The sequence below is a fragment of the Palaemon carinicauda genome, chromosome 11 (assembly GCF_036898095.1).
Source record: "Palaemon carinicauda isolate YSFRI2023 chromosome 11, ASM3689809v2, whole genome shotgun sequence".
Lineage (NCBI taxonomy): Eukaryota > Metazoa > Arthropoda > Malacostraca > Decapoda > Palaemonidae > Palaemon > Palaemon carinicauda.
Genome location: NC_090735.1, coordinates 85,849,197 through 85,861,368, shown reverse-complemented (window position 1 = coordinate 85,861,368; position 12,172 = coordinate 85,849,197). Strand labels below are relative to the sequence as shown.

The window sequence follows — 12,172 nt, the reverse complement described above, 5'->3', positions numbered from 1 at the left end:
CTTGTTAAAGCAGGTAACGAATCTCAGGATGTATTGTTCAATAATTTTAAAGCTTCCTCATCAAATATAATTCTGAGGTTCTCTCCTCACCACTCTTACAACCACGCGAGAGGAATTATTTATAGTAGGGATCTAAGTTATTTTTCTGATGAAGATATACTGAAAAGATGCCCAGCTACCATTCTTAAAGCTAAAAAACTAAAAGGGAATAATAATGCAATTTGTTTAATCTTTTCATCACATTACCAACCAGATTACATCAAGATCAGACACTTAAACATTCTGGTCAAGAAATTCCACCCACGACCAATGCTATGTTATAAGTCTATGTGTAATGATTCAGCGCCTGGAATTGATAATATCACCTATTCAATGATTAAACATTTACCCATAGAAACTAAATTTTTTTTTACTTCATCATCAATAGAATTTCGAAAGAGTCTATTCCCTAATCTTTGGAGCATTTGTATAATTTTAGCCTTTTTGAAACCAGGAAAAGATAGCAAAATTAAGACCAACTATCGGCCGATTGCATTAACATCTTGTTTATGTAAATTGATGGAAAAGATGGTGAATGTATGACTGGTATGGGTTTTAGAACAGAAAGGACTTCATTAACCCCTCACAGTGTGGCCTCCAACGAATGCGATCCTGCATTGATGTCTTAGCAAGATTAGATGCATCAATTTGTGAAGATTTTGCCAGCAAAAAGCATCACATATTTTCTTTGACTTGGAGAAGGCATACGATACCACCTGTAGACATGGTACTCTTCAAACCATTCATGAAATTGGTTTGAGAGGGGAACTGTCAATGTTTGTTAGATTTCAATTTAAAGTTAGAGTAGGAAATACATTCTCATCAATTCATAATCAAGAAGAAGGCATTCCACAAGTCAGTGTCCTTAGTGTAACATGATTTGCCTTATCCATAAATGGTATTAGTAACGTAATCCCTCATGATGTCATGTACACCCTATTGGTCAATGACCTCTCTATCTCATTTGCAGCATCACGAATGGCTGTTACCAAAATAAAGTTTCAGCTAACTATTAATAGGGTAGCAGAATGGACTGTCAAATGAGGATTCAAGTTTTCAGCTTCGAAAACTGTGGCGATGCATTTCTGCCGTATAAGAAGTATTCATCCAGACCCTGACTTATACATACTGTATATGGGAAAAGAATTTCTTGCAAAGATGAGACCCTGTTTTTAGGGTTATTATTTGACAGTAAGTTAACATGAGATCCTCATATTAAAAATTTGAAAGTTGAAAGTATTCAGTCTCTTAATTTGATTAGAATTTTATCCCATGCTTTTTGGGGTGCTGATCGAAAGCACTTTCTAATGCTTTACAAAGCATTAGTTGCATCCAAAGTTGCATATGGATGTGAAATATATTCCTCAGCATCAAAAACAACATTGGCATTATTAGATACTGTACACAATGCTGGAATAAGACTAGCCAGTGGAGCTTTTAAGTCATCTCCCATATCTAGTCTGTTAGTAGATGCTTGTGAAATGCCTTTGGAGCTTCACCGCCAGTCATCGTTGGTTCGATACTGGTTTAGACTTCAGAAGCTGCCAAAGTCACTCACATATGAAACGGTTATTAATTTAAAATGTACTAGTTTTTATGATAATCATCCTAAATACCCTAAACCATTAGGGTATAGAGCTTTAAGAACCTTGGAGGACTTTGAAATCCCCGAGGGTAAAATTTTACTTGTAGAGTACTCTAAAGTACCTCCATGGAATCTACTCTCTGTAGATTTCTGTAAATGTATATTAAATCCAAAACAAGAAACATCCAAGTAGGTAATGAGAGTTACTTTCTTGGAGCACATAGAATGCCATAAGGACACTGTTTTCGTTTTTATGGATGAATCCAAATTTTAATGGAAGTATTAGATTACCTAACCAAGCATCAATTTTTACAGCTGAATGCTATGCTATTTCAATGGCAGTCATGGATATCTTCCGGCTACCTCATGAAGATTGTTATGTTTAGCGACTCATTGTGTGTATTGATGGCAATGAACCACTTTAATTCATTGCACCCAATAGTAATCAAAATTCTTGAATGGCTATATCCAATGGGAGATAGAGGTAAGAATATAAAATTTTTTTGGATTCCTGCTCCTGTCGATATAAAGGGAAATGAGAAAGCGGACTCTCTGGCAAAGGAGGCAGTTCATAGCTGTATAAGAAATAACTTTTTACTACCTGCAGAAGATATGTACCCCGTAATTAAGTCCGTACTTAGAAAAACTTGAACTTTTATTGGGAGTTGGAAAATCAAAAAATTAGTGAAATTGTTAAATCAATTCATCCAGGGGCATATTTTGTCATGCAAAGGTCAAGAGAAGTGGTACTGTGCCGAATGAGAATCGGTCACACCAGATTGACGCACAGCTTTTTGATGAGTGGAGAACATCAGCCATTTTGTAAAGATTGCTTGGTGCCACTGACTGTGAAGCATATATTAATCAAGTGTCCAAGTTACTTGACTGGGAGATTACGACATTTTCATAATTGTAAAGATAGCAGTGGCTTTTACATACTATCTAAAATTTTGGGACCTGAATGCAATGTGGATTGCCTTTTTGAATTTCTTACGGATACTGGTTTATTTAATAAGATTTAATGATGTGTTGAAATAAGATACATAATAATCGTTAACTATATTCTTTGGCATCAATGACCTCTGCTGTTACGATGCCAGGTAATACCTAATAATCAATCAGTCATTTTAATCTTGACAGTGGTGTACTGCAAGGCAGTGTTTTAAGCGGGAGTTTTTGCATTGGCAATAAATGACATTGTTAATCAAATGCCACAAGCAATGCAAAGTGGTCTATATGTAGATGACTTTGCAATTTACTATTCCTCTAATAGCCTGTGTCATTCACAAAGAATTTCACATAATGCCACTAGAAAAATGCTAGCATGGACTACATCTTTTAGTTTTAGACTTTCGGCAGAAAAAACTCAAACTATAATGTTTCATAAAAATAGTAGATGGAAGCAGAGCCAAGATATCAATCTTACATTGGGCAACATACAAATACAATTTCAAGAAAAGGTAAAGTTTTTGGGCCTATTTTTTTGACACCCATTTGAATTGGAAAGCACTTGTATCATATATCAAATCCAAATGTAACAGTGCTCTTAATTTAATGATGAAATTATCTCGCACAACATGGGGTCTAAAGATATCAAGTTTACTGATGATTTATAAAGCATTAGTATTATCAAAAATTGATTATGGTAGCCCAATATATGGATCAGGGTCAGAAGCAACTTTAAAATCTTCAGATCCAATACACACTCGAGGCCAGAAAATTTGTTGCGGAGTATTTAGATCTTCCTTAAATCTCTCATTTTTGTGTGAAATTGGAGAACCCCCTTTGTCATTGCTTTGGGATTTTGTAACAATGCAGAGTGCATTGAAAATTTTGTCCACTAATTCTCCAACAAAAAAAGCTTTTTAATGACAGGGATATATTTTTAAACAACCATGAACCACCATTCCCAATTAGGGCAAACAGTGTGTTACAATCAACAAACATTAAAGTGAATCTTATCCAACCATCTTTATTTCCCCCACCTTGGATTATGACAAGGACAAGAATCTGTTCTCATCTCTTTTATTTATCTAAAAAATTCACTTATACTCCGAGTCACCACAAGTAAATTACCATAGAACATATTCAGAGAAAATTTCCTCACTATACCATATATACTGATGGTTCTAAATCCTCAATGGGTGCTGGACGTGCTGCAGTATCTTTAGATAGAACACAACAATTATCGTTGCCAAAAACATCTTCAGTATTTACATCAGAGTTATATGCCATTTTACAAGCAATCAATATAATTCAAACAATTGAAGACAGAAAGAATTTTAAATTTGTCGTCTATTCAGATTCTCAAAGTGCCATAGTAGCCCTTAAAAACTATACTCATAGAAACCACGTGATCCTAAGAATTAAAGAACTTATAAGTAAATTATCTTCTCAGTGTGTAAGTGTCGAATTATGCTGGATCCCAGCTCATGTTGGAGTTGTGGGTAATGAAAATGCGGATGCTGCTTGTAAAGAAGCCATTTAATTACCACAACAAAACATTGACCTCCTAGTTGGAGATTTTATTACAATATTAAGGCATTTCATATTGGAAAAATGGCAGAATAATTGGAATGATGTGCCAGAAAATAATAAATTAATGCAAATTAAACTGAAGGTTGCTCCTTGGGATTCCTCAATACAAAATAACAAAAGAACTGAAGTAATTTTTACCAGGTTATAATTTGGGCACTCGTGATTGACCCAGTAATTTTTAATGAGTACACCTCACGGCACTGTTCCAAAGTGCAGTGAGTGTGATGCTTTTTTTATCTATTAAACATATATTTTCTGTTTGTAAAGTTTTGCAGCGAAAGAGAGAGATGTTCTGGTCAGAAAACGTTTTCTGACATCTTAACTGAATCAAGTAGTTTTTCTGTTTCTAGAATTTTAACTTTTAAGGAATTCACGTATTATTAATAGAATCTAAATTTTTACCCAAGATTTTTGTTATTACTAATAATTTTTAAGTTATGTAGATTTAATATATAGTTAATTCTTTTTATCACTCAGGTTTCATATATATATTTATCCATTCATCCATCTATTCACCCATATTTAGAATATTTAAAGATATATATGTAATACAGTATATACATATATGTATTTTTATTTTTTTCATATAATTTTTTTTTTCCTTCTATCAATTAAATTTGATAATCTTATAATTCTTTATATCCCGATTTTATTTCGGGCCAGCCCTGTGAGAGTCAAGCTTGACTGTTTGGGCTGGTAAAACTTCTTTCTTTAATAATAATAATAAAAGGTCTTCCGAAAGATATGTAACTTTTATTAGGACATCTTTGCTATTTCTGGTTTAAATAGAAATTCTTACTTTTTGCATAAAAATGACCTTAGATGTCAGGATGCCATAAAACTCCAAATCAATTAATTAATCTTGACTTCACCCTCATTTCTTCCATCATACTGATCAACCTCATAACTTTACCTTCATTTCTTTCATCATATTGATCAACTTCATTAACTTTACCTTCGTTTCTTCCATCATACTGACCATCTTCTTTACTTCACCCTCATTGTTCATTTGTGTAACTTTCACCAGGTGTAGCTGGGCGGTGAATACCCTCCTGATCCCTAAACTGGGCTGTATGTCCAAAATATATGCTGTACTGTATATCCAACCTAATTCAATCTTAGTATCGAAAAAGTAAACAAATTGCAAAATGGTGAACCATTATAATGTAAAATTATGACACTAAATGCATGATAGTGATATCATAATTTAATTTTAGTGACAATTATTATGCTACAGGTCTATAAAGTTTTATGTAAAATATAGTTGTGTGTTGATTCCCAAAATTCATTAAGTTCAAGGGTAGGAAAAATTATATTTTACATAGAATAGACCCTTCCTTGAGATGAAAGAAAAGAAAGATACATTCATTATTCTTATTTTCAGGTACCCTATGTGTTTGTATTTCCTGGATCTTCTGCAGCATGAAAATTTCAGGAAAGAAATAGTGAATGGTCAGTGTAGTAAGTTTATTGATGATCAGACTGTGTTGCACTGGCAGCATTATACCCGTAAACGGATGAAATTATTGGAAACTGGTGCTAATCAACAGGGTTCACAAACACCTGTATCACAATCCACAGCAGTTACTGGAGCTCCTACACCTGCACCATTACCAACTAATTTGATCAATGGTCATGGACAAGTCCAAAAAGTATGAGCTTTATGAAGATTAGAGATATATTGTGTATATATTAAGACTATAAAATCATATTCTTCAAAATGGCAGACCGTGTTATTTTAAGCTATCATGACTGCTTGATTCACGAATCTGACCTAAGACTTTTAGAGGGCCGTAATTGGCTCAATGACTCCTTATTAGCCTTCTGGTTTGAGCATTTACAACATGAGGTTTTCTGTGAAAACACTCGACTTTTATTCATCAGTCCAGAAGTGACGCAGTTGATCAAAATGGGTGATCCTAATGAACTCCCAATTTTCTTAGATCCTCTTGAAGCCCGATTTAAAGATTACATTTTTCTCCCAGTTAATGATAATTCTTCAGTCATTGCTTCAGGGGGAAGTCATTGGAGTCTCCTTATTTACAGTAAGTATGATAACAAGTGGTATCACTACGATTCTCAAAGGGGTTGCAATTTCCGAGATGCCCGTTGTCTTGTTCAGAGGATAAATTCGTATTTGGATAGAGATATTCCGGCTACATTAGTGGACGCACAATGTACTCAGCAAGATAACAGCTATGATTGTGGAGCTTTTGTTATGACTTATGGCTATCGGGCAGCTGAGCAAGCTGTAAAAGGAGTAGCTCTTGGTGCCTTGTATGTGGATCGATTAGAAGCCAACAGAATGAGGGATCTGATCAAGTCCTTAGTATATAGCCTGAAAAGGTGAAGTAAGTTGAAGTCTTTGGTTTGTCAATCTATTTGACTACAATAGAGTTGCTGCTTCTCATAAAAGGGGGCAGCAACAGCACAGTTTAAGCTTCACCTATTTTTTTCTATTTTTCTTTGAGAACTATGATATGTACCTTTCATTACATGGTCAAGTTTTGCCTCTAAGAGTGACATAAAGTTTTCTGCTTGGTTCTTGTTGCAGTGGTGTTGCTTTTAAATTATTGAGTGAATGCAGTCCTTTTAAGTTGAAAGTACCTATTGCTGCTTATTTGAATACTGTAGTGATCTTTAACATTTAATTGAAAATAGAGCTATACTTACCTAAAGTTATCATGATGGTACAGTACAGTTGACTAAGTGATAGATCTAGAAAGAAATATATTTTCTGTGATTTTATTAAGGATTATTAATATTTTTATTATGCTAATATCATGATGTTGAGTAAATTTGTCTTTGATAATATTAAGAACTTTAGAAATATAGTAGAATGTACCGAAGAAAATTATAAATATACCTTGCTTATAACATTTTCAGGATTATTTATTCTTTAGTGTTGACTATTTCCTTCAATTGGTTTATTTATTACCACAGTTTTGAATTTTAAATCTGTTGTAGTTGTTGAATTAATACTCATTGAAGTTCAACCATCAAAGAATGATATGAGAAATATACAAACTCCAAGAATATTATGGTTTTGTCATTATTTTTCATCCTTGCAGATGGTGATTGATCATTTAAATTAAAATAACTGTACTCTTTAATCCACTCCAAGGAAGTGATTTCCATTGTAAGGAAGATCCTTTTGAGGTAATGTCTCTAATGCTTAACAATAATTTTTACAAAAATATTTGTTCAGAACACTTGTGTTGGTTGGTCATACACTACCTTTTGGTTCTTTTAGTTTGTCATTATTATTGGATGGTTAATGATATATTTTATTTTGTTTTATTGGTAGCATCAGTCAATATGTTTTAATGAAAAGTTGAGATTGTTACTTTGTTCTGAATTCTGTGTCTAGTTACCATTACAGGTTTTAGAGAAGGTAGGGATTTTATTCTGTAAACCCTTATGAATGGAAGATGTAGATTTTATTTTCCACTCCAAGAATATTATGGTTGTCATTATTTTTCATCCTTGCAGATGGTGATTGATCATTTAAATTAAAATAACTGTACTCTTTAATCCACTCCAAGGAAGTGATTTCCATTGTAAGGAAGATCCTTTTGAGGTAATGTCTCTAATGCTTAACAATAATTTTTACAAAAATATTTGTTCAGAATACTTGTGTTGGTTGGTCATATACTACCTTTTGGTTCTTTTAGTTTGTCATTATTATTGGATGGTTAATGATATATTTTATTTTGTTTTATTGGTTGCATCAGTTAATATGTTTTAATGAAAAGTTGAGATTGTTACTTTGTTCTGAATTCTGTGTCTAGTTACCATTACATGTTTCAGAGAAGGTAGGGATTTTATTCTGTAAACCCTTATGAATGGAAGATGTAGATTTTATTTTCCATCTCAGAGAATGAAATCGTTTAGCCATCTTCTCTTTCTATTTAATCTTTATCTTTTTACTTTTTGCCTTTCATAAACATGGATATTTTTTTTTCTATTAAATTATTTTCAATGGGGATTGGAAACTTCAGTCAAGTAGGGAAATTATATGTGAACCACTATGAATATATATATATACAGATAGTCGTCCACTTGTGACTGAGATAGGGACCGAGAGACTAGTTGTAACTCGATCTGGACGTATGTAACTTTACTTTGACAGCTGCTTTTCCGGTCCCATACAGCAGGGGAACCCCACTCTCTACAGAACCGCCACTGTCATTTTACCTTGTTCGTTCAGAGTATTTAATGTTACATATCACGTATTGTTCATTTACTGTTAAATCGTCACTGTTATATGGAGACTACAGTAGACATATATCTAGGTTCCAATAATTTGAAACCATCTAACTATTCTCGTGTCGACACGATTTGTTGGCTGCGAAATATGTAGCAATTCTCTCAAGTATTTGGACAACCGGTTCTAATAACTTGGTGGGTTATTGTACATACAGTGGTACCTCTACATACGAATTTAATCCGTTCCACAACCGACTTCGGATGTAGAAAATGTTCGGATGTCGAAACGAATTTTCCAATAAGAATACATTTAAATAGGATTAATCTGTGGTTGAGCCCAAAAACCTATGATAAATTCTTAATAAACTACTACACATAATTTCCCATGAGAATAATGCACACTAAATTAGATAATAGACATGTAAAAAAGAAGAATTATCCAAAAATGATAAATAAGAAACGGGTTTTTAGCGTCACTTTACCTTAGAAACTCCAGCGCAGGTGTTGTTGGTCTTGCTACGCTGAGAGGAGACGGACGGGCGGCGAGGAGGTAGAGAGGTAAACTACGATAAACGTACACTACCGTAACTTATTCTAACTTACACTAAGTGAACTTTAACATAACTTAGCTTATTTTTTTTTTTTTTTTTTTTTTTTTTACATTTTTTTTTCTTTTTGATGATTAATCTTAATCACTTTCACTCTCTGCACTTAAAATTGATTGAATTTCTTTCGCTTCACTCTGCCGTTTTCTTTGTTTCACTTTCTTTTGCTTCACTCTTTGCCGTTTTCTTTGAATCACTTCCATCCTCTTCATCACGAGTTCGCTTCATAGTTTTTTTGAAGAAATTATCGATAGATAGTTGCTTGGTACGGCTTTTCAGAATGTTTCGAAAGTGAGTTAGGCAAACATCATCGAACTGCGCTACTACACCAAACCTGCAATTTTTTTTTTGGTATTTGTCGATGAAGTCGACCACGTCTTGATATTTTCCTAACACCTCTTTTATATGGGCCGAACCTAACACATGTTCTACCTCCTCGATCCCTTCCTCGTCATCACTCATGTGCTCAGACATAACATGGAGTTCCTTGAGCTCCTCTTTGGTAAGTTCATCGTGATGTTCGGCGACGAGTTCCGTAACGTCATCTGCGTCGACCTCCAGACCCATGGACTTGCCAAGGGAGACGATTTCCTCTATGTCTTCCGCTGCACCCACCACGGGATCAGGTTCGGGGTCAAAACCTTCGAAATCTCTGGGAGAAACTGCATCAGGCCACAGCTTCTTCCAGGCAGAATTGAGGGTCCGTCGAGTTAATCCCACCCAAGCCTGATCTATGATCTTCAAGCAGTGCACGATGTTGAAGTGGCCCCTCCAAAATTCACGCAAAGTTAAGTTGGTGCTTTGCGTGACATTAAAGCACTGCTTAAATAAGTGCTTGGTGTACAGCTTCTTAAAATTAGAGATGACTTGCTGGTCCATGGGCTGGAGGATAGAGGTGGTATTCGGTGGAAGATACAGCACCTTTATGAACTTAAATTCATCGAAGATATCATCTTCAAGTCCGGGGGGGGGGGGGGTTGGCGGGTGCATTGTCAAGGCATAGCAGGCACTTTAAAGGCAATTTCTGTTCATGAAGATACTTCTTCACAGAAGGGCCGAAAACTTGGTTAACCCATTGCACAAAGAACTGCCTAGTGACCCAGGCCTTCGAGTTGGATCGCCAGAAATCATGAAGCTGGTCCTTATCGACGTTGTGTGCCTTAAAGGCCCTAGGGGTCTCGGAATGGTAAACCAGTAAGGGCTTGACTTTAAAGTCCCCGCTAGCGTTGGCACATAGGGCAAGAGTCAACCGATCCTTCATTGGCTTATGCCCAGGCAATTTCTTCTCTTCGGCGGTGATGTAGGTTCGACTGGGCATCTTCCAAAACAGCCCGGTTTCATCACAATTAAACACTTGCTGCTCTACGTAGCCTTCTTCCAGCACGATCCTTTCAAAGTTCTTGACAAAGTCAGCTGCAGCCTTTGTGTCCGCACTAGCAGCCTCTCCGTGGCGAACAACTGAATGAATCCCGGACCGTTTCTTAAATTTTTCAAACCAGCCACGAGATGCCTTGAAATCGTCTGAGGAAGGTTCGGTTGAACTCTCCCCAGCATCACCCCCAGAGCTCTCCTCCTTCAAGTCCGTAAAGATGGCATGCGCCTTCTCGCAGGTGACGGTTTCGGTGATGGTGTCGCCAACAATCTCTCTGTCCTTGATCCAGATTAGCAGAAGTCGTTCCATCTCTTCTATGATAGGGCTACGGGGTTTTGAAATAATGGTGATCCCCTTAGAAGGTTTCACTGCTTTAATAGCTTCCTTCTGTTTAAGGATTGTTGAGATCGTCGACATATTACGGCCATACTGTTTAGCAAGTTCACTCACGCGGACGCCACGCTCATGTTTTTCAATAATTTCCTGCTTTACGTCTAAAGAAAGCATTTCCTTCCTTTTCTCACCACTACCACTACCACTTGCAAAACTAAGCCTTTTAAGACCCATACTTTACGTAAATTACCGTAAAAGGATGCACGCAAAAAATCACGATTAAAATACAGTTACTGTAATAGCAGAACGCACAGGGCACAACCGCAAGAAGCCGACGAGAACAGAGGACTGACCCAAGCCGCGCTAATTGAGGGTCCCTCCGAGGTCGAAGTGCTGCCTTCTATCGGCGGAAATAAAAAACACATCAGGCGCTATGAGCACCGACTACGAGTACGAGTATTGTTTACTTCGGGTGTCGAAAAAAAAATTCGGGTGTAGAGTAGGAACGTGTTCGAATTGTACTTTGCGTGTCAAAAAATTCAGATACAACCGGTACGACGAAAATTGCTTACTTCGTGTCGAAATAAAATTCGGGTGTAGAGTAAAAAATTTGCTCGAATTTTACTTCGGATGTTGGAAAATTCGGATGTAGAGGTTCCACTGTATTTTAAATTCAATTCTCGCTTTAATCGGTAGCCAGTGTAAATCAATTAGTATAGGGGTGATCCATTCCTTTTATAGTCTTGCTCCTCTGTTTATTATGTTTTGTAATTTCTTACTTGCACTTTTGTTAGATTGTAATAGATGGAGTTGCAGTAGTCAATCCTGGTAATAACACAGTTTATCACGAGTTTCTGTACAGAATTTTCATCCAGGTACTTTTTATAAACGCAATATTTCTAAGATGATAACCAGCAGTTTTTACTACATTATTTATTTGGGCATTGAGAGACAGGTTACAGTCAAGAAATATGCTCAGATCTCGAACTTTACTAGATATCGGCACCGAGTCATTATTTATGTTCATTTGAATATCACCCAAGCTTCTCTCGCTGTTTCTCTTACCCACCACCATGAACTCGGTTTTGTTCTCATTTAATTTTAGTCTTTTAAATGTCATCCATTCTCTAACACTATCAAGGATTCGGTTTAGAGTTTCAGTAGTGTCATGTATATCATTTATGGAGAAGTAAAATTGTGTGTCATCTGCAAATAGTTTGAACTTCACACCATGCCTTTGTATTATTTTCGATAGACCAATTGTATAGAAGCAGAATAGGATTGGGCTAAGTACACTCCCCTGGGGTACCCCTCTGATTAAGGGTTCATATGGTGAATAAGAGTTTACAATTTGTACACAGTAATTTCTACCAACCAAGTAGTCTTTTAGGTATTTTAAAGCTTGATCTTCAATGCTGATGGACCATAGATCATTTAGTAGCAGTTCATGCACAACTGTATCAAAAGCAGCACTGAGATCGAGTAATATTA

General features: G+C 35.9%; 1 protein-coding gene across 1 annotated transcript; it reads left to right on the top strand.

Annotated features, from left to right (window-relative positions):
- The first annotated feature begins 5,743 nt into the window (after positions 1-5,743).
- Positions 5,744-7,976, top strand: LOC137650084 (sentrin-specific protease 8-like). The gene has a single exon (XM_068383162.1). It carries the CDS (start codon positions 5,883-5,885, stop codon positions 6,510-6,512), a length of 630 nt encoding a protein of 209 aa, XP_068239263.1. The 5' UTR covers positions 5,744-5,882; the 3' UTR covers positions 6,513-7,976.
- Positions 7,977-12,172: the final 4,196 nt, after the last annotated feature.

Bases quoted from the DNA above. Each gene is read 5' to 3' on its own strand.
- LOC137650084 (XM_068383162.1), top strand. From the start codon at position 5,883: ATGGCAGACCGTGTTATTTTAAGCTATCATGACTGCTTGATTCACGAA.